Genomic DNA, 22,332 nt, shown 5'->3' on the forward strand with positions numbered 1-22,332 from the left:
GCTTCAGAACCTACGACACCATCTGTGCCACAGCCAGGTGAGGTGACCCTCAGATGGGCAGTCTCTTACCTTCAGGAATGGGGTTTTGGGGTGCAGCTCTGCACGGCGCTGTCCCTGCTGTTCTGTGAGCACTGTACTCCCAACAGCAGTAAGGAATTTCTGCAGGGAGCGAGCAGGAGTGGTGTCCAGAGCAGACAGCAAATCCCTCTGTGCAGCACTCAAACTGCAGATGACAGCAAAATATATTGGAAGAATGATAACACTGCCGTTGCTTTGTTTGAACCAGGAAATTGGTAGCATTACTCTATCTCTTGCTGTCTGCTTGGACTGTGGTAAAGCAGTAGGAAACGCTCCCAAAACTGCCTGAAAAACCACAAGGCTCTTCTGAAGATACACACTGAGATGTTTTCCGTTGCCTCTTGAGTTGGGAGCTCTTTTTTTTATGTCTTTGTGGGTTTTCTCTCTTTCTTCATGGCACCCAGGAAACTTTCCTCACAAAGCCAGAGCTGAGGCTGTTTCTGTGACTCCAACACACCGAGCTAAAACAACGTGAAGAAAGCAAAGCCAGGCTCTCCCCCCTCCATCGCCACGGTGGCAGTGGCAGAGGCAGCAGCTTCCTGCAGGAACGTGTGCCCTGCAGCTCTGTCTGACTTCCTCCTGCACGAGCTGGAGCGTGGGCACCGGGGAAACGACGTGCAGAAATGAACCCCAAAGTCAGCATGGTTCGGTGACCCGCGTCGCCCCGCTGGTATCTAGGCAGAGAAAAAGTCCAAACTGTCAGCGTGAAATCAGTCGTGCAAAGTGTGAATTCTGGTGAGGAAAAAAAGCCCCAACAAAACAACAGGGTGGGTTTTTTTGTTGTTGTTCTGTGTGAGATTCGGTTAGAACCGTAGGATGGTTTGAGTTGGAAGAGGGACCTCCAAAGACCATCTGGTCCCACTCCCTGCAGTGAACGGGGACACGCACAGCTCTGTTGGGTGCTCAGAGCCCCATCCCCTGGCCTTGGGTGTCTCCACGTCTTCAGGCAACTCGTGCCAGTGATTTACTGCCCTCATCATACAAAGCTTTTTCCTTATATCCACTCTAAATCTCCCCTCTTTTAGTCTGAACCCATTTCCCCTTGCTGTATCACTCAGACTCTTCTAAAGGGTCTGTCCCCCCGTTTCTTACAGCCCTTTTAGGTACTGAGAGGCCACACTCAGCTCCCCCAGAGCCTTCTCTCCTGCAGGCTGCACAGCTCCAGCTCTCATCCTGTCCTCGCAGGGAGCTGTTCCGTCCTCTCACATCATTTTTGTGGCCCACTACAGTCACACTCCAGCAGGCCCACATCTCTCTTGCACTGAGGACTCCACATCCGGACACAGTGCCAGGTCTCAGGGCTCACCACCCTCCTCCAGCACCAAAACCCCACACCTCTGCCCTTGTGCATGGCTAGGGCCAACCCTCAGGGCCTGTGCACACAGGCAGTCACACCCTCAGTGAGCACAGTGCCAGCCCCACAGCCTCCCTCCTCACTGCAGCACGGCGACGGAGGCCATCCCCCATATCCCTGCCGCGCTGTGAGGACAGGCCCGACCCCTCAGGCTCATCTCTCTGCTCCCCCACGGGCATAGGGCGTCCCTGCAGCGCTGTGGGGTCGACCCCAACCCCTCACGCACCCTCTGCGGACGAGGAGGCCGCAATCCCGCGCGGGACAAAGGAGGCATGCCCGTTGCTATGGCAACACCGCCGCGCTCAGGCAGCGCCGCGGGCAGCCGCGTGCCGGGGGTCCTCCGACACTCGGTGTCGCGGTGGCGCAAGCGCAGAGGGGGTGACTTTGAGGCGGCGGGATGCTGAGCAGGCTGGTGGGGCCGCGTTATGTGCAGCTCCTGCGCAACTGGTGAGGGCCGGGCCGGGCCGGATCGGGCCGGGTCGCACGTTGGGGTGACGGGTTCCGCCCCATGGGGACGGAGAATGTGGAGGCAGCGGGCCTCGGGTGGTTGTCTCCCCTCCCCCACTCGAGGGGAGCCCCGCAGCTCTGCGTGCTCCTGTTGGGAGCGGATGGGCGTTAAGGTCCTTTCTGACCCAGGCCGTGCCGCGATCCGCATGGGGTCGGCGCTGTCGGGCTGGTTTGTAGCTGGGCACGGAGCGCTCGGGGTGTCGGGGGGAAGCAGGGGAGGGTTTTGATCCCGCTGTGGTGAGTTTGGCTTCCCGCGTTGCCCCGGTTGTGTCAGAGGTGTTTGCTGCTGTCGGTGGCAGCCCGCAGGCAAGAACAGATGGGGTGTGAGCTGCAAAAGCAGAGCCATAAACCAGCACGTCTGTCTTTTCTCCACTCCTTTAAATAAAAGCGTTTCTACCCTTTCCTATACAACATCTTGGCTATTCTGGAAGCTGTCCCCTATGTACGTGGAGTTCAAGGTTTCTGGCAAGAAATTTCTTGACTGAAATGGATTTCCTAGCTCCCTTACAGTGAGTGTTTGCCCAGGGAAGAATTAAAGTCAGCCTGTGCACGTTTGTCTCTCCCTTAGGACTCCCACCCTGGTTACGTGGGGTGGTGTGGCCGGTACGGGTGTGATATGGATCACAGACTGGAAACTTGTCCTTCAGTACGTTCCCTACATCAGTGGCAAGTATAAAACTGAAGACTAAGCTTTCTTCTAACGGTAAGGATTGGTTTGTGCAGCTGTTAGCTGAGGTTGTAGTGCTGTTTGGATGTGATGGTTGATGCGTCCTGTTTCTCCAGGTCCAAAACAGTATTCCTTGTTTTGATTATTCAGTGTTTTGCTCTTTGTTGGTGTTGGTCTTTAACAGAGTTTTATAAGAATGAAATATTATCAAGGCTATAATTTTCAAGTGGTTATTTTGTTAGCGGTGTGTTTTCCACAGCGTACTGTGATTCTTGAGGAGTGAAGTTCTGGGTGTAAACTGGAACTTTGTGCAGATCCATTTACTTCTAATCTTAGCTGTGTTGGCTTAAAGGTCAAGACTAGCTTTGTTAGCCAAGTCCAGATGCCTTTCTCTTCCAAGTAATCATCAAAAATAAGCTAAGCTTTCAGTGCTGGCTACTAAGTACTAAAAATCATTGGAAAATTGGCTTTATTGGTGTGTTCTTCCCATTCCTTTTAAATTACATATGGAATGTACTGAGTCTTTTTTAAGGCTGACCATCCATAGAGCTAAAGCAGCACCTTCTGTTGGGCCCCTCAGTACACACACAGGTGGTAAGCAGGATTAGAACTACTTTATTCCTTGCTGCAGATAGGAAATTTATGACTTTTTTTTTTGCCTTATTCTAAAGACACTGAGAGGAAAAGCTCTCAGGTCGTGCAGGGACAGTTAAGCCATGCAGTAAGGGTGTTCTTTATCTAAAAATTGTCTGAGCCAGCAGTGGGAACATGGATGCATTCCTGAGACCACAGCTTACGTTCTCTGTTTTTGAGTGTTGCTGTGTATCTGGAGAAAGCATATTGCTGTAGAGAAGGAGGATGTTTCTGTGGTGGCCTGTGGTTCCTTCAAGAGTCATAAAAGCCTGCGTTCTGGTGTTGGTTTCTGTAGCAGGAATTTAGATCTGGATATCAGAGCTTTATTGACATCTGTCTGTAGTGTTGGCTGCTATACTTTGCAGGAAGCACTGCCTAATGACTGCTTTGTGTTTACTGTAGGGATTGTGTTGCTGGATTGAGTGTTTTGGAGCCTCCTGTCTGCTGGCAGTCCTGCAGAAGAGCCTGTGGTGTCCCAACTCTGCCACAGACAGTTGTGACCACTTGGTCTGCTTCACACCCAGCCTGCCTCGTGCTCTTCTGATCCCTTCCACAGCTGATCTGGGCCTAATGCAAGGAATTTAAAAAGCTGATGTACAGAATAAACCAAGTGAATGATACACTGGTGTTGCTGTGTTGCCTTCTTCATCCATGTTTTGTGTTGCATCTTCAGCTCGTTTGAACTCGTGCCCCAAGGAGGGTGTGCACAGGTTTGCCTTGTTTCCTGTGCAGTTTCCTCAGGCATCAGCTGCTGTAGTTGTTGCTCACCCCTGTGAATGCTGCTGTAGTTTTTGAGCTACCCTTAACAAGGTGCTGTTTCCTAGCTCAGCAGCATCTCTTTAGGGAAGATATTTATTTTGGTAGTAGTGACAGTGCTGCTTGGGTGTTACACTTAGGTTTGAAGGCTTCTGAGTGGCACTGTTAATAAATAAGTGGAAAACTGTTGTAAAATCTGGCTAAATGGTGTCACTGTGCAGGAGAAGTGAGCTACCTAACAGAGTAATGGCTTTAGCATTAACGCAGCAGTGTTGGTAATGAGCAGTATGGGGAAAAGCAATTATTTTCCTGGACAAAACTCATTCCAGCAGGGTGGTACTGAAGGTTGTGGTGGGATGGCCAACGGTCACCTTGCTGGCTCGAGCCGTGCTCCTGAACTCCAGGCTGTTTCCTGAAAGGTAAAGGCACTGTGCCTGGAAGTGCTGGCATCGTAGCCCTGTGCTGCACTCAGCGTTGTTGATCCACTCTCACCCAAACTGCCCTGAAAGTGGCAGTCAGACAACCCCATACGTCATCACGACCGTACGGTCAGACCTGAACAGTTAGTCTGTGCTCCTACCTGCTCAACGTGTCTAAACATGATGGGCATAACACGCTGCTGCTGCCTCCAGTACTGACCTAGTTTGGGCTCGTCCCTGTGGGCGGCTGATCCTCCTCCTGCTGCCTCCAGAATGGCTCAGTGAGGGCCTGGCCCTGCTTCCCGGTGTCCCCGAGTTTTGTCTTTCACGAGGAGTTATCAGCAGCCAGGACTGAGCGGTAGCAGTGCTGTTGGATGAGGAGGTTCTTATAAGAGAAAGGCATATTCAAAACCCCAGCTGCCTGCACAGGCAGGCATGGCAAGAAGGGGACGGACTTTGGATTTGTTTGCCCTTCGGCGATGGTTCAGCTGCTTGTGTTTTCTGCTGCGTTTCGAGTGATGGTTTTGCCTGCCATTAACCCTTAGCCTCTCCCTAATGTCATTTCTAGTATTCCTCCTTCCACGGGAGCGGGCGTTCTTCAGAAATTCTCCAGTAGGAACATCTTTGCATTCTCGGATAGTTTCTGTCACAGTCTGAGCACTTGCCCTCTGATGGCCAGGGGGTGATCTTTCTAGCTTTCAGTCTCGCCTCTTTTCTAACAGTTAATTATTTTTCAGAGTGAACTGATGCAACGTCGCATGCACGGAGGAAGAAATGAGCGAAACACAAAGACCCGCGGGGGAAAGCTCCCCTTTCACAAGCAGGAGAGCTCCGCTAGAGGGCTCAGCACAGGGCTGAGCAGAAATCCAACGTGTGGGATTATGTGCTGGTCCCGGAGCCAGGCAGGCTGCCTGGCACCCCAGCGTGCTCAGCAGGATCTCCTCACACCTCCGTACCTCAGCAGCGCTCCCAGAGGAACACTGGAGCATCTTCCCCTTGAGCTCCAGAGTTGCTGCCCAAACTCTTCATGAGGTCCTGGGAGGAGAAACATCTTCCTTCCCGTGGCTTCTTCCTGCACCAGCTGTCAGTGAAAACCCATTTCCCAACTGCTGTTATCCCGTGGACGTTTGTAGGTCGGTATCTCCATCCCCACTCACAGCACAATCTATTCCCCAGCCGTAGAGGGACATCTTCAGGTCACTGTGCTCAGGGTTTTGGGGTTGGGGCTTTGCTTCCAGCACACCAGCATCCCCTCCTTGTTTTCCTGTTCGCTGTGCTGAAAAAGAGCAAATTCAGGAATGCTATGCCACAGCTCCTGTGCGCACACCTCTTTCCTCTTAGTGAAAGAGCTGTGTCTGAGTGCAGGCACTTTGTTGGGATGGGAGGGGGAGAGAAGTCACAGGAAAAGGGGAAGTAGGTCTATGAAAAATGATGTGGTTTTGATCAATACTGGCGGTTAGAGCTTTGTGTGTTCAAGACTGCAGGAAATAACAACGGGAGAGCAAAGTGTTTCCAAAGTGTTCATCCAGGAGACAACCCTGGCGAGGTGGGATGCAAGCTCTGTGCTGGCTACAGGCACAATCCCCACTGTCAGGCATCTGACATAGAAAATCCTTCCTGTACCAGCAACTGCAACCCTGTGCCCCTCTGAAGCCGTTGAGAACTTCTCCCTCTGTGTCTGGGCAGCCTGTGCCCCATGTGTGTGGGACCGGGTTTCCTCTCATCCCCCCCACATGCCTCACATCCTTCCTCACGTCGTGTCGTTCCCGCTGTGCTCGTTTGAAACGGATGAGCCACGTTTTGTTGGTTTTTTTTTTTTTCTTAAGTGAGGATGGCTTTTTTTGCCCCGACGAGAGCTGGAGGAACAACTGGGAGATCCAACAGGCTGACGAAGCTCAGCTTCGGGCTGTCCTGCCTGTGGGGTCCGTGCCCTCGGTGGCTCATCTGTCCCTGGGGGCTGCTTCCATGTCCTGCACGGCCCCACATCCTTGGTGACTTGTCCATGCCCTACATCCTGCATGACTTGTCCACGGGGCCACGTTCTCGATGGCCTTTCACGGCAGCGTGGCCTGTCCGTGGGGTCACGTCACAGAAAACTGTAAGGCTTGGAGGGAACCTCTAGAGGTCATCGAGCTGCCAAAGCAGCTCCCTTGTGCAGGGAGGAGTCCAGCTGGGTCTGGAAGCCTCCAGAGGAGACCCCACCACCTCTGAGCACCCAGCTCCAGCACTCAGGGTGGCCCATTCCCTCCCCCACGCCCTTCGTGAATCCATATCCACGGTGACCCACCCACACCCCACCCATCCCATCCCTTAATCCACAGCCCCGTTATCCTTTACGCCCTCACCGCGCTCAGCCTGCGGCGATCCATCCATTCTCAGCAGCCCCGCATCTCACCCACGGGGGTGGGGGGGGGCGTGCGGTGACCCCCCCCCCGCAGCTCGTTCATTCCCGTTCAGTCCCATCTACGACGACCCTATGTCCCACTCAGCCCGGGGGGGGGGGAGGGGGGTGAATGGGGAGGGGGCTGCGGCGCTGGGCCGGAGCTGCAGGGGGCGCGAGCGGGCGGGGGGCGCGGGGAGAGCGGGACCGCGCGGGAAGAGCGGCGGGAACCGGAGGAAGGGGGAGGGGAGGGGGGGAAGGATGCCCAAAGCGGCGCTGCCGGGACAGCGCGGGGGGGCGCGGCGTCAGGAGCGGGGGTAAGGATGGGGGTGAGGGGATGGAGGGGGTGAGGGGGGGGGGGGTAGAGAGGGGTGGCTCTGCGGATGGGTCTGTGGGGGTCTCTGGAGGAGGGGGTGGGGGAGGAGTCCCCTTTGGGGTGGGGGGGGGGGGCGCTCTGTGGGGGTCTCTAGAGGAGAGGGTGGGGGAGGGGGGGTTGGGGCTCTGAGCGCCATGGGTGGGTCTCCACAGGCAGCCGCTACCCAGGGACTATATCCCGCGGCGTGCCCGGGCGGAGGGATCCGGCGCCCCCGGCCCTGCGAGAGGCGGAGTGCGGTGAGGGGGCGGGAACGGAACCGCGGGGGCGGGCGGAGCTGTGGAGCGGCGCGGGGCGCAGCGCGTCGCGGCTGAGGGAGGGCCGCGGCGTGGCCCAGCGGAGGCCGCGCTCGGGGCCGTGAGCGGAGCGGGAGGAGCTGCGGCCGTTGGGGGGCGCGGGAAACGGCGGCGTCGGGCGGAGGGGGAGCGAGGAGCGGTGGGCCCGAGGCCGCGGCGGCGGAGATGGAGCGGAAGAGGTGGGAGCGGGCGGGGGGACGGCCCGGGGGGCACTGCCGCTGCTTCCGTGCTGCGAGGGCTGCGGGTGGGGGTCCCGCGTTGGGACTTAGGGGGGTGGGTTGGAGGTGTTGGGGGGTCCGGATTGGGGTACTGGGGATCTGCTTTGAGGCACTGGGTGATGTGTTGGGGGGCTGCTTTAGGGTACTAGGGATCTGCTTTGGGGCGTTGGGGATCTCTTTTGGGGTACTGGAGATCTGCTTTGGAGCACTGGGGGCTGTTCTGGGGCGCTGGGGGTCTGTTTTCAGGTATTAGGAATCTGCTTTGGGGCACTGGGGGTCTGCTTTAGGATACTAGGGATCTGATTTAGGGCACTGATCTGTTTTGGGGTGGTGAGGGTCTGCTTTGGGGCACTGGGGGTCTGCTTTGGGGTACTAGGGATCTGCTTTGGGGCGCTGGAGCTGCCCACCCCCCGCTGTGTGCTGCCCCACAAGATGGGTGCTGCGGGATGATCCCTGGGCAGTGCCCTCGCTCCCTCAGGGTGCTGCACGGCAGTGGGTCCGATGGGTGCAAGGTGTGCTCAGGATGTCAGCAGGAGGGTCCCGTCCTCCCAGGGCTGAGCACGCTGCCTCTCCCGTGAGACTTTGGGGTCGAGGGAAGGCAGAGGGCTCGGAAGTGTGGGGTGTGCTCACCTGTGCGTGGTGCTGCCGGGGAGGTGTATGGCCGGGAGACGCCTGCTTTGCCTGGAGGAGATGGAGATGAGCGTTTCATGCAGCCGTGGGTGGGCCGTGCAGATCTTCCTTCAAGCACCGGGAGCTGCCCCATGGGCAAACCCAGGGCTGGAGGAGTCCAGTGTGGGTGCCTCGCTGTTCTCACCCGGCCCTTGTGGTCGGTGGGATGTGTTGTCAGCTGTGCACGTGTGGGGTTCATCTTCACCACCACGTTATGACGGTGTGGATTAGCGTTGTGCACTGAGCGAAGTGGCAGGTGCTCGCTGTCGGGATCTGATGCTGGAGGTGCCCACGACCCCCACAGTGTTGGGTCCAGGGAGGGGAAAGTCCCACGTGCAGAGCTGGGGGTGCAGCCAGCCGCTCTGCTTCCCAGGGACCTCGTTGTAGAGTTGTGCTCTCAGAATGGCACTTGAAACAGTGGAAGGAGAGAGGATAAGTGCCACATTATTCCCAAGGTATAATGGATTTTCCCTTTATATCAATTTGGACAGGGATCAAAGGTATAATGTGGCCCCGCTGCACTAATTTTTGGTTACTGTTGCATTTTGCATTACCTCAGAGTGGAAAATCTACGAGTGGCGCTTTATTAATACCTCTGCTATTTCTGCCTGTTGCTTACCTGGCTGTTTTCTTTCTCCCAGCTGCTCTGAGCACACAGAGGCAGTGAGCGTGGACAATTGCGTGCACAGCTTCCCATCAGAAATCACTGGAAACAAACGCTCCCGTGTGCGATCGCCGGCCCTGGGGATTAACACCAATCCGAGGTGAGCAGCACAGACTGCTTTCCTTGCAGCTCCTGTGCTTTGTGTTTGGAGAGCTCCTTTTGTAGCCCTGTAACAGAGTTCTGTCCTGTATGAAGTCTGCTTTGGGAGGCAAACGCGTCGTACTGTGTTGCAGGATTTTGGGAATTGCCAGCTGGAATAGTGCAGGAGTTGCTTTATGGTGTCAGGCAGCACAGTGGGGCTGATGGTGGAGGGGTGGAGGTTTTGCTATGTGTGTCAAGAAGGGAAACACAGCAGTTCATGAAGAATGAGAGTTCTGGCTGTGTGGGATCTTCTCATGCTCTTCGTGCCCACCTGAGGAAGGAGGGCTTACAGCTGCTCTGTGCAGCTCTGTTTGTACCTGTCCGTGGGGCCACATCTTTGGCAGCCCATCCATGTCTTGTGTGGCCTGAGGGCTCACCTGGTCCTGGTGGGTTTGCACTGTTGCTTTCTGTGGCTGTGCTGTCTCATTGCACCCCACAGAGGTGTGGGAGTTCCAGGGCGAGTCCAGGACCTGGTACCATCCTGCTGCCACCGGTAATGGGGACAGTGGGGCAGTGGTGTGGAGCTCCTCAGGGTGAGATGCAGGCAGCACACAAGAGGAAGAGGAGGAAAAGAGTGAGAAGAGATGGAAAAGCATCTTGCCTTAATAACCAGCACGAGGCTTTAGGCGTACACTTCTGATCACCCACCCTTTTTACATAGGTCACGGCCATCTCTGTTTCACTACAAGGCAGGCAACATCCGGAGTGGGCTGGTGGGTTGGGTTTTTTTTGCCTTTTGTCCCTCGCTTCCCAAGTTGTGTGGATCTGGCGGATGCGAAATGGGGAGAGCAGAGGGGAGGAGACTCGTGGAGTGAGGCAGGAGGAGGGAGCGAGCTGGCAGCGCTCTGCTTCGCAGTGCAGAGACAAAGGCTGAGCTGAGTGCTGAGAGTGGGCACCTGGTGGCCGCGTGCCCTGAATGAGCTGCGTGCATTGAGCACACCCACAAAGTCCCTGAGCAGTGAATGAGGGCTTCGTGGGGCTGTTTTGTTAGCCCTGGGTGGTGATAACGCCGTGTGGCTGCTGGTAGGCAGCATGGGAATCGCTCGTGGCTTCGTGGCTCTCTGCTTTTTAGGGATGGAAGTGTGGAAGGAGGGAATTCCCAGCTCAGCACTGTGCTCGCAGCACCAGGACCTGCAGCCACATCCAGAAGAGGCTGATTTCTGCAGTTTTGCATTGAAATTTCTTTCTTCTGGGTCTAAGTCTTCATATATCAGAAAGAAACAACAACAACAAAATGCAAAAAATGTAAAGCAAAGCTTTTGCTCTGTGCATGGAAATAGAGAAATTTCATCTTCTCTGCATTCAAAGGCACATCAGCTCCATCACTGCTGGAGCACCATCTCTGTGTGCATTGTGCCTCACTGGGAGCACAACCTGCTGAGTTCTGTTGGTGGTTGGGGTTTTTTTTTTGGCTGCATTTTGTTTTCTGATCCTTTCAGCACCGCTGAGCATGCTCCTGGCACCGAGCTGCAGCAGCCCCACAGCTTTGTTCCCCATATTGCAACGGGATAAAAGTTTCTCTCCTTGACCCCTCAGTGCTTTTGTTTTGGGCCAGGCTTCCCCAGGGAGGAGGGACAGGGCTCTGAGTCATTTCAGAACTGTTTTAGTTGTAAGCTGACTTGACTTAGAAGCAGCTCTTAAATCCGCTGCAGAATTACTAGAGTGCACACTGACAAATAAAGCTGCAGGCTTCATGCAAAGTGCCCTGAGTGCCTCTGCTGCTGTTGCTGTGGAATCCCCCCACGCTTTGAAGTGGCAGAACAGGAACCTTGCACCTCAGCACAACCCTCAGCACGTTATTTTTAAGATCCCTGTTGGTGGATTGCTGTTCCCATTCAATAGGACAGGAGCTGCAGAGATCTCAGAAGAGGAAGCAGCATCGTGCTTTTCATGCAGCAGGAGCTTTTCTCTTCCCCTTGGCTGACAACAGCAAAAGCTCTGCCCAGAACGCTGCTGGAGCTGGTTCTTCCTTTTGGGATCACAGCATACAGATCCCTTTGTGTTTTTAAGCAGTGGTTTCAAATTTGATGTCTGGATCCAGTCTGTTCCTGCCTGCTTCTTCCTGCTCTGATGCCATCTTCTGGTCTGAGCGTTCTGCAGCTCACAGCGAGCTGTCCTGCTGGATGCAAAGCTTCCTCCTCTGATATTTCCAGTATAATCTGTACCGACTTCCCCTTTCAGGAGTGTTTTTAATCATTTGGTTCCTTCTGGCTTTCCCCCCTCTTCCCTTTCTTTTTCCCCCCTCTTCCCTTTCTTTTTCCCCCCTCTTCCCTTTCTTTTTCCCCCCTCTTCCCTTTCTTTTTCCCCCCTCTTCCCTTTCTTTTTCCCCCCTCTTCCCTTTCTTTTTCCCCCCTCTTCCCTTTCTTTTTCCCCCCTCTTCCCTTTCTTTTTCCCCCCTCTTCCCTTTCTTTTTCCCCCCTCTTCCCTTTCTTTTTCCTCCCTCTTCCCTTTCTTTTTCCCCCCTCTTCCCTTTCTTTTTCCCCCCTCTTCCCTTTCTTTTTCCCCCCTCTTCCCTTTCTTTTTCCCCCCTCTTCCCTTTCTTTTTCCCCCCTCTTCCCTTTCTTTTTCCCCCCTCTTCCCTTTCTTTTTCCCCCCTCTTCCCTTTCTTTTTCCCCCCTCTTCCCTTTCTTTTTCCCCCCTCTTCCCTTTCTTTTTCCCCCCTCTTCCCTTTCTTTTTCCCCCCTCTTCCCTTTCTTTTTCCCCCCTCTTCCCTTTCTTTTTCCCCCCTCTTCCCTTTCTTTTTCCCCCCTCTTCCCTTTCTTTTTCCCCCCTCTTCCCTTTCTTTTTCCCCCCTCTTCCCTTTCTTTTTCCCCCCTCTTCCCTTTCTTTTTCCCCCCTCTTCCCTTTCTTTTTCCCCCCTCTTCCCTTTCTTTTTCCCCCCTCTTCCCTTTCTTTTTCCCCCCTCTTCCCTTTCTTTTTCCCCCCTCTTCCCTTTCTTTTTCCCCCCTCTTCCCTTTCTTTTTCCCCCCTCTTCCCTTTCTTTTTCCCCCCTCTTCCCTTTCTTTTTCCCCCCTCTTCCCTTTCTTTTTCCCCCCTCTTCCCTTTCTTTTTCCCCCCTCTTCCCTTTCTTTTTCCCCCCTCTTCCCTTTCTTTTTCCCCCCTCTTCCCTTTCTGTCTAATTCAGTCTACCCTATACAGTCTAATTGACTTGTTCCTGCCCTTCAGTGCCATGGGACTAGAAATCCTTTGCTCACACTGCTTTTTTCAGTCTGTCCTGCTATGGAGCTTTCAAAGGAAGCAGATAATATTGTGGAAAAATGCTTTTTCCTTTGAGCTACCCTAAAGAAGACCCCAGAGAGGTTGTTAGCATCTCAGCGCTGCAGCACTGGGGGGTGTTCTGCATTGCTGAAGCAGTGCTGCTTCCCTCAGCCTGTGACAGCTTCATTATTTCCAGTTATTCCTGGCCTTCTAGTAGAAATCTCTGAACAAGAAGCTGTGATTATGGCTTCAGGAGTAGCAGAAGGTAACTTAATTACAGATCTCCAGCTGATTCCAGAGAGCACTGGAACCTCATCTGAGCTCGTTTGTGTCCAGTGGGTGTAAGTTGTGCTGATAACACCTCTCTCTCCCCTCCAGAGGAGCAAAGAAAGTCTTTAATGTATGTACTCGTATCTGGGGTTACCCCAACCCAAAAGCAGCACCATGCACTTGGAGATAAACCTGCTCCCATGTGATATGGCCGATGTGTCCTAGCACTAACTGCCATGTATTGAAGGAAACATAAAGTGGGGAGGGCACAGCTGGAGTTTTTGGTGTTCAAGTGTCTTTCCCCCAATTAAGCTGCGTTAGGGTGTATGAAGTGAGCTTTTATCAGTCTGTGTGTGCACCTTCCCTGCTGGATGCACAGTGCTCTCCTCTGCTCCTCAGAAAATAAAGTGCTTGATGTGTTAAAGATGCAAAGTAACAGAAATGGGAGAAATTAAGAGAATAAAGCAGCATTGTTGTGATGCTAAATGAGATGTGAAGACGACTTTGTACTCAGTGGCTGTAGTTCTCACTGCAGTCACAGTGCATTGACTGCTTTTTGCTTTATGCACGAAATATAAAAGGACTCAATTAGTGCTTTTTGTAGTAGTGCAAAAGGCTCTGTTGTTACTAAGATAAAACAAAGAGTTGGAGTGGTTTGTGTGTGCCTGCCAGCTTGTAGTCTCCCATGTAAAATCAGGTGTTCAGAAAGAGCCTCTTCTGTTTTGCCATTAATGGGGTGTGTTGTAAGGTTTCAACCTTTATTCTTGCATCAATTAAGCGTTGTATTTCATTGCTTTGCACCTTGTTGGCAGTGAACTCCTTCCTGCTTGCTCCTTGCTGCTGCACAAGAGTGTGGGGAGGACTTCTGGTGCCTCTCAGACACAATGAGATTATCCTTGGAAACAGGTGTTATTATTGGAGACAACTGAGTGGTGACTGCTTCTGTGCCACTGCTTCCTGTCATTGTGCTCATTATGCTGTTCATTTCTACCTGGTCTCAGTTTTACTTCTAAACACGTTCCAACAAGTTCTGCACTCTGTCTCTTCCAGTAATGATGAGGAGTTGATGTGAGTGCAGTGATACCCATCCTGAGCTGAGCGTGAGCTCAGGAAGAGAGACACGACTCTCAACAGAGATGCTGTACTGAAGTGCAGAGGGTCTCAGTCCCCCTCCTGATTTCTTTCTGTGCTTTTCCAGCCCCAGTGGTAAGAAGTTCCGCAGCAAGCCCCAGCTGGCACGCTACCTGGGCAGCTCCATGGACCTGAGCACTTTTGACTTCCGCACGGGGAAAATGCTGATGAGTAAAATGAACAAGAACAGACAGAGGATGCGCTACGACTGTTCCAACCAAGCCAAAGTAAGTTGTTCACCTGTGGGATTAACAGAGGGGGCAGTGCTGAGTGGGTGAGAAGAGGTGTGCCCACAGCTGTCATAAGCTTATGGAGCCATTAGCACTCAGCATGAGCAGCGTTTGTCCTTAGTGCTTTTCTACACCTCATAAATATGTTAAGCAGAGAGTGTATCTGCATTCTTGAGAACAAAACATCTCACAGCTATTTTCAGGTGAGCTGGGCAGATCTAAGGAGCACGATTCCTGTCCTCTGTGTAACTTAAGGTGCAGTCGTGTTGTGAAACCTTAGAGTCATTAAGGTTGGAAGGACCACCGAGTTCATCTAGCCCAACTTGGTGGTTATCAGTGCTGATAAATGTGAGTTTGGTTAAGATCCGAAGGTTTGTAAAAAAAGAAAAAGCATTTGATTCCAGCTCTGTTGTTGTAATTCAGTACTGGATGCCTGTGAGTAAAACCAGAGAGGTCAGGATGGTTTCTGTGTACACAAACTGCTCTCTAAATCCCACATAACTGCCAATGCTGCATCAAAACTTTGAGGTTTGGTGTCCCTAAGGTGGCTTGTCATATCAAAGCGTGAAATCAGTGGTCTGACTTCTAAATTCTGCCAAAATAGAAATAAAACTGTATAAAGTAGATGAAGGGGTGACTAGCATCTAAGGGCAGAGTGAAAAAGGGGAATGAGTGGTTATGTTTGAAAGGCCTTAGCTGAGATCTGGAGGGTACAATGCATTTTTAGCAGGCAAGTTTTCAAGCCTGTAAGTGCTGCTCTTTTACATGCTGTGCATCTTTATAGCTGTAGTAATATTTTGGCAGGTGAAAAACATATTACATGGCATCTCCCCCTTCCTTTTGTTTCGAAATGTTTAGGGCAAACCTGATTTGAACACAGCACTGCCTGTCAGGCAGACAGCTTCCATCTTCAAGCAGCCTGTCACGAAGATCACCAACCATCCCAGCAATAAGGTGAAGAGTGATCCACAGAAAGCTGTGGACCAACCCCGGCAGGTGAGGCCTGGAGCTCAGAAACTGTTCTTCCAGAAGGAAGAAACTCCTGTTTTTTGCTGCTGAGAAGTGGTTTAATGGTTTTAAGTTTGTAACATTGGACAGAGAGTCTGTGGTTATTCGAGATTTCAGAGCTTATGGTGCTCCCAGCTCTTAAAATCGGGGTAGAAAACATTTTGAGCATGCAGTTCATCCACGTGCCTTTATAGCTGCACTCCAATCTTCATTAAGCTCACAGTTCTGTTTAAAACTCCATTTACTTAATACTGAAATTAAGTCCAATCTACGAAGTTGGACAGAAGTCATCACCAATTTAGTGTAGTCATTATAAGATGCTCCAAGAGTGTTCAAATTCTGTGTTCCAGATCCCCATCCCTGTGCACACTGGGGTGCTTGTGATGTGTGCAAGGGATGGTGCCCGCTGTGTGTGCCTATTTTTCAGAGGGATATATCATTATTAGCTAGCTCCACCTCTCTGAGTATGGTCTGAAATTCACTTGGAACGTCGCTGTGACAAAGTTTCTTGTTGTTTTTCTTCTCCTACTGTATATTTGCCAGCGAGAGAGCGGACCCAGTAGTAAAGGAAATCTTTCAGCTTAATTTCATCAAGTGAAAGGATGCAAAGAGTGCACTCGGGCCTGTGCAGCTTCGAAGCTGGGCAGTGGTTCAAGTGAGGCTGGTATGTTCAAAGCTGCCTTTGGAAGGCGTTCTCAGTTCATTAGCACTGCCCGGAGCTGACAGCCTGCTGTCTCTGAGCTCTCACTGGGGTTCCTGTGAACCCTTTTCTGTCCTGAGCCCATCTTTATACCTTTTGGAAACTAGAAGTTCAGCTTCATTATTAGCATGTTCAGGCTCTGTCAATGGTACCAATTACCAGGATGTTTCACGCTCTTGCAGATCTGCTGGCATTCAAATGTATCATTCAAAGAGGAAAGTGATTTCATTAAAAATACCTCATAAAATACACCTCAGACTAAAAACTTTATGCGAGCTTGAGAACTTATGTGAAGTGTGATTTAGGATCTGTCTGAAATGGAGTGGTGGTTGCGTTTTGAAGCCAGGCTGCTGGGTTTTGAACATCATTTCCTAAGCAGAAAGGGTGTGTGTGTTGGCAGTTCTGTTGCTCCTCCTGTAAACCACCATGATCTGGTGTGATATCCACCTGTTTGAAAGTCACAGGCTAGAGAATATCCAGCAGATGAGTTTTGGCTTTTGCAGTCCTCATTTCTGTTTGTAACACTTGGATTTTGACAGGCATGAAAGGAAACGTGTCTGTCCTGCTTAGGGAGAACCTTTAGTTTGTCTAAACCTGGGGGAAGTTACTTTATTGCAAGGAAATTTGCATTCCAGCTATTCACTGATCATCCTTTTATGGGCAGATTGAGAGATGAAAGTGTAGCCAGCTTTAGTATCCATCTCCCCACCAAACCATGGCTTTGCTTGTCTTTAAGTTTGAGCAGAAGCTGTAATGCAGCATTCAGGATAAAGTTCTAATGAAAAACACCACGAGAGGAGTGCCAACATGGCTCAGATGGGTTCTACATTCCTTAACTTCAGTTCTGTGGTGTGTGAGAGACAGCAGAAAAGGAATAGGAGTGTAACGATGCCGTCCCATACTGTGTGCTTAAAGGCAAGCAAGCAGCATTGTCTCACTGCTCCAGTTCAGAAGCAGTGATGTTCTGCTCCCGGGGGAAAGCCTTCACTGTGTCTGTCAGATCCATTTCTCTGTTGTGTACCAATCAGTGCTTTCTTTCATGGCAGCTCTTCTGGGAGAAGAAATTAAGTGGGCTGAATGCCTTTGACATCGCGGAGGAGCTGGTGAAAACAATGGACCTTCCAAAAGGTTTACAAGGTAATCAGCCTGCCCTTAGCTCCGGGGGTGACAGTGTTGGCTCCAGTGATGATCCAGAGGTGCTGTGGTTGAGCTCACTCCTCCCCCAGCAGCAGCTGTTAATGCCCTGTGACCTCCCTTTGTTCTTAGGGGAGAGAGCAGCATAATGAGAGGAAGTGGCAAAGTTTCTTGACTTCTGTTTGTTTTCCAGAAGCAGTGCCTGTTTAAACTGCTTCCACTCCCAGGCTGTGTTTTACCTAGCACAATGAGGGATTGATCTGGGATTAAATAACCCTGGGGGGAGTTGTGCAGGTGCAATTAGAACCATTTAGGACTGAGATTCGTGTCGTGATGACTTTCTAAATAACAGTACCTGCTTTGCCATTAACATTTAAGTAGTGCTTTCTGTTCGATTTGCTGTCCCTCGTTGCACACAGTGCTGATGATCACTTCTCCACCTTGCAGGGGTTGGACCTGGTTGCACTGATGAGACCCTTCTCTCTGCCATAGCCAGTGCTCTGCACACCAGCACCATGCCCATCACTGGGCAGCTGTCTGCAGCCGTGGAGAAGAATCCTGGCGTGTGGCTCAACACTTCACAGCCACTTTGCAAAGCATTTATGGTGACTGATGAAGATATTAGGTATTAATCAGAAATATCAGTCTTGAAAAGTCTTCCTCTGGTAAAACAGTACTCTTTCCAATGTCAGACTGAAGCCTCTGGTAGAGGAGCATGGCTTTGAATGTGTCTTTATCAGAAAGATAGAAAAAAAATGATTGCACAAAGCAGTTTTCACACAGGCATGTACTTAAACCATGTTTTTTATTTTGACCATGGTCACTTTGAGGTTTCAGGTTCATATTTGTTCTTCATATCAGTGTGTCTCCTTTAATTGAAAAAGGCATATGAGCTTGAGTAACATTGGTGTTCTTAAGAAGAGGGATGCCTGGGAAAATACTGAATGTGTTTTTACCGCCTTAGTCTTTTGTGGCAGCACAGGACCAACCAGAAACATCAGCCACTGCTGTGACAGTGAACTGGGATGCAGTTCCTGTAGCTACAGCTTGCTTTCAACAAATCAGGGTTGGTCAGAATCACCTTTAAGCACTTGGTAATGTCTTTAGTATATTCCATTCTCAGACCTGAAATCACACTACTTCACGTTCATTAACAGTGTGTAAAGGCAGGAATTGCTTTGGCTGTTGAGCTGGTCAATCTTTTTGAACTACAGGATGACGTTTGAGGGGTGTGATTTAGACATGAAGGACCAGGAAAAACAGTCTGTTTATAGCTTTCTGGTTTCCTGTGGCTGAGATGAAATAGCAGTCCCATGTGCTGCAGTTTGTTGACCAATTCTTTACGTTGTATTAGGTGACTTTGAGATAAAAGGAACTGTAACATTGAAGTATTAAGTGGACAAACAAAGGTGTTTCTTTCAGCTTCACTTCGAAGCATGATGCCAGGCTTATTTTTTGTTTTTAATGGTGCAGCTCTTGCAGAAAGCTCTCTCCAAGTCCTGCTTTTCTGCCCAGCCTTGTCTGCAAGCAGTATTTCTTTTGCTTGAAGAAGCTTTGAGAATTGATGTAAGTGTTGGTTGATTTGGGGCAGGAAACAAGAGGAGCTGGTGCAGCAGGTGCGGAAGAGGCTGGAGGAAGCTCTGATGGCTGACATGCTGGCCCACGTAGAGGAGATAGCAAGAGATGGGGAAGCTCCTACAGAGAAAGAAGGAGCTGAGGAAGAAGGAGAGGATGAGGAGGAGGAAGAGGAACAGGATCATGACCAGGAAATGGAGAATGTATAGTCCAGGTAATGTGGCAGCCTCTCTCACCTTCACTGTACTGAATGAACAGTGCTTCACTGGAGGCAGGAATGTTTTCCAAGGGAACCCTGGCGTATACTGACAAATCTTTGTTTCTAAGCATGCACTTTCAAGGCATGCTTTTCCTGCAGAAATCAAATATTTTGCTGACTGTGATGGCTGTGGTGAGTGCATTGTCATGAAATGTTCTGGGCCTTAAGTTTGCAGTAGATGGAATGGCTGAATGTGTAACCAGTAATGCTGAATGGGAGCCCATCAACAATTTTAACTTGAAAGTGGATCAGTTCTTAAGAATTTATGTTCTGTGATGTCATTTTCCCCCCCAGTTTATTTATTACTACCTCAGGCAAGAAGATCCTGTAGGGGAGCAGGACAGCTGATGTCTTATGGACTCAGTTCCCTTTTGCTTTTTCAGGAAGCATTTTTCTTGCAAAACGAATGAGAGGACACATTGCTGGAAATTTGAAATAACATGTTTAGAACTCATAAAGGGCAACCTGCCTGCCAAAAGAGGGAAGTGGCCAAAATACTTTGTGGCAGGAATTTGTAAACTGGAAGTAACTGAAGAGTGTACCTGTTCAGAACCTGAGAAGAACTGAGAAGTCAGATTGTTCAATGCTGCCAACTGCAGGGTTCACAGAAACGTGCCCTCAGCCTTTAAAGTTATCATCAAGAGCTGCTTCTTGTCTTCAGTCTGTCTGACTTTCACATGTACAGTGGGTGCAGGTGGAATCCTCTTATTGTCTGGTAACCTAAAGTAGCTCTGAATAATAAATCTTTACAGTGTAGGAATGCATAAGGTGGGGGGGGGAAGGCACCAATGTGCTGGGTGCTGCATTGTGCAGATTCCAGTGGTGTGAGCCTGTCAGGCAGGAGTCAAGAATGTGGAGGAAGAAAGGATCTTTAGGATGAACAGCAGGAGAAAAGAAAAACCTCTTTGGGAGGGAGTGGCAGCTGCATTTCAGCATGAGGTGGAATGAGGAATGATTTATGTGGAGCTGGAAGGTTGGTTCTCATGTGAAGTCTGTTCGGGAGCGATACCATCTTACATCTGGGCTCTATATTTTCCTGGTTTACCACATGACCAGCAGTAGCTTTATTTGGACAGTGAATGTCTCACATTCCTTTCTACTACAGAGGTCTGGCCTAGCAGAGAAGCATAACAAACTATCTGCTGAAGGTGAAAAACAGGAGATAAAGAAATGGCCATGTTTTGGCAGTGGTGCTGCAGGGATGTTCAGAAGTATCTCCTAACTTACATGGTCTTTTCTTTCTTTTTCTTCTAGGGAGTTCCACCTAAGAATTCCCAGTATAAACCCTATCAGCAGGGTCAGCACAACTATTTACAAAGCCAAGAGTGTCTGCAGAGTAAATTGCACCACCAGTCCAGCTGCAACTATGAGCATTTTGATGTACACTTCAGGAAAGCCAAGAAGCTGATGGTTCATTCATTGCTGGGTAGTTTGGAAGATGGAACTTGACTATAAGCTCTGCTCCCCCTCCTTTTTGTGAAGGGGGAGAGCAATGGGGAAAACAAAAGTGGGAGGGAATAAAGGAATATAAAACAGTGGGAGGGAATGTATTAGGAACCAGACTTCCTGTCCTTTTTAATTTGATTTTGGTTTTGTGGGTCAGTGATAGGTGCTACATTTTTCAGGCTTTTCTATCTCAGTACCTTTAACGATGACCCACAGAAACCATTTTCTCTCTGATGCAAGTGAGAGAGATGCTGTTTCACTCCTTGGCTGCTCTGCTGTGGGCTGTCTGTACCAGTCTGTACGGAGGTCATTTTATGTTGTGGATTGTCATTCCATGTGTCAATTCAGGTCAGTGAATTTCATTTTCCTCACAAGACCACATTGGTCTTGGCAGTGTAGTCTCAGAGATGAACTACCAGTGCCTCTTCCACCTGAGGTTTTGATGAGTAGGGGAAGTTACACGTGAGGAACTGGTCAATGGCAGTCTGGTTTTTAGTGAGTTCCAACACCATACCAAATGCACTACAGTGCACGTTTTTATATGGAGTTCTGTGTATGCCCAGGCATAGCAGAACAGATAAGTATACCCACTCAGTGGTATATTTTGCTTCGGTTGATTCTGGTCAGAAGGACCTTCTCAACTCAGAATGGGAGGATTACTCATTTCTGACTGACAATGAGGAAGTCTTCCTCTTTCTCTATTGGTGCCAAGAACCCTCACCTCTGTTTCTGTGTGTTTGGAGGGAAGGGAATCCATTCCAATAGGTGTTTCTACACATCTGCTTTCATGTGCAGTAATGTTCTGACCTCTTTTAAAAACAAGGCAAAAAGGTTGATTTTTTTTCTATAATTGTTACCTAAAAAAAGAAAAAAAAATTTAAAGCTTTTTATTAAGTATTAAATCTTTCTTATTTGCATGTGCAGTGAAGTGACCAGCATTTTGTGTCCAAAAATGAAATGATGTGAAACCTGCCTTAATGTGTTTATAAGTATTTGGCTTCACCGTGGGTACCTTGATTGATTCCTCAGTCTCTTCTAGTACAACTGTGAGCATTTGGGGGGTAATTTTGGGGCTCAAAAGGGCTTTATGTGGGGAGGGAGGATGGGGAGAGGGGAGGAGTGTATAGCTTGGAGAATATGTTGACTAGGTTGCAGATGTTATTTTAGTCTTAGGGTATCCACTGCATAATTCATGCGTGGACATCTCAGCTGAGAGTACAGTATAAAGTGGTGGATTAAATATTGTGCCACTAACCACTTGTACAAGTTGTTGGTATCCCAAAACTTGGGGAAGAAAGTAGCTCCCAGAGCCTTTATCATGTGAGAATGGTTAGCAGTAACAGCGAGGGACTGGGGACTGAGTAACCTTTGGGAGTAGCTGGGGTTAGTGATGTCTGTAGGGTTAAGCCCCTTGAAAAATATCCCATGCCAAAGTGACTGATACTGTATTAACTTTTCTTGAAGATGTGAAAATAGAAAGTTCTTTGATACTGCTCATTTGGAGTACTGCAAGAAGACTGAATTGTGCTTTGCTGCTGCTGTACCAGGTATTGCCTCAGGGATCTTTACCTTCTACTGCAGCCAGTGAAGATGATTTTCCTTTTTAAACAGTCTGTTACGGTTATTATTCTGTAAATCTGTCCTCTTGTAATTCATTGTGTTGAATTAAATGTTTCTCACAAAGCAGAGACTCTTCTCTTCTCCCTCGAGCCCCTGCCTGGAGTTGCTGTGCTGTATTCCTCTGATGTGGGCAGAGAGATGTTCATGTTTTTGTGGTGAGCTCTGTTCTGAGGTTTGGATCTCAGTGTTTGCGACCCATAGGAGGAGAATAGGAAAGCTGCTGAGTCCTGTATCCCCTCTGGGTTAAGAGGCTGCTGGGGTGTGCTGGTAACAACTGCATGCATTTCAGCTCTACAAGTCTGTAGCCCACCCTGGAGGGGTTCTCATGGCTGTGGTGTCCACGTTCTGACCCTGTTTTGGTGGTTTGTTCTGTAAACTTTTGATATCTAGTGATGCCTCTGCTTCCTTTTATTTAAATGGAAATAGACACTAAGCACACGTAGCACCACGTCAGTGGCTGAAAGGCTGACACCACTGTTCTGATGGGCCAGAGCTGAAGGAAGAATGAATTCAGAAGTTCAAACTGCTGCCAAGTGGTGTGTCAAATCAAAAGTCTCCTAATGTTTGCATGGATAATGGAGGGAGCTGATTGCTCAGAGTACCAGA

At 50.0% G+C, this 22,332-nt stretch overlaps 2 protein-coding genes across 3 annotated transcripts; both read left to right on the forward strand.

Moving 5' to 3' along the window:
• The first annotated feature begins 1,829 nt into the window (after nucleotides 1–1,829).
• On the forward strand, nucleotides 1,830–3,725 carry LOC136054645 (cytochrome b-c1 complex subunit 10). The gene is made up of 3 exons (XM_065745965.1): nucleotides 1,830–1,879; nucleotides 2,508–2,642; nucleotides 3,642–3,725. Exons 1-2 carry the CDS (start codon nucleotides 1,830–1,832, stop codon nucleotides 2,626–2,628), a joined length of 171 nt encoding a protein of 56 aa, XP_065602037.1. The 3' UTR covers nucleotides 2,629–2,642; nucleotides 3,642–3,725.
• Nucleotides 3,726–7,537: 3,812 nt separating this feature from the next.
• MBD3 (methyl-CpG binding domain protein 3) lies at nucleotides 7,538–21,789 on the forward strand. Of its 2 annotated transcripts, XR_010622757.1 has the most exons (9): nucleotides 7,538–7,642; nucleotides 8,992–9,114; nucleotides 13,822–13,981; nucleotides 14,843–14,980; nucleotides 16,739–16,829; nucleotides 17,274–17,451; nucleotides 18,418–18,615; nucleotides 19,915–20,454; nucleotides 21,031–21,789. XR_010622757.1 is itself a non-coding variant. In XM_065745945.1 (8 exons), the coding sequence occupies exons 1-7, from the start codon at nucleotides 7,629–7,631 to the stop codon at nucleotides 18,608–18,610; spliced, it is 897 nt and encodes a 298-aa protein (XP_065602017.1). In that variant the 5' UTR covers nucleotides 7,538–7,628; the 3' UTR covers nucleotides 18,611–18,615; nucleotides 19,915–21,789. The 2 variants fall into 2 exon arrangements, 1 of the variants encoding a protein (XP_065602017.1); XM_065745945.1 differs by having other exon boundaries at nucleotides 19,915–21,789.
• Nucleotides 21,790–22,332: the final 543 nt, after the last annotated feature.

The sequence above is a fragment of the Cyrtonyx montezumae genome, unplaced genomic scaffold, assembly GCF_038088225.1.
Source record: "Cyrtonyx montezumae isolate F1298 unplaced genomic scaffold, pur_monq_1.0 scaffold_39, whole genome shotgun sequence".
In the NCBI taxonomy this organism is placed as follows: Eukaryota; Metazoa; Chordata; class Aves; order Galliformes; family Odontophoridae; genus Cyrtonyx; species Cyrtonyx montezumae.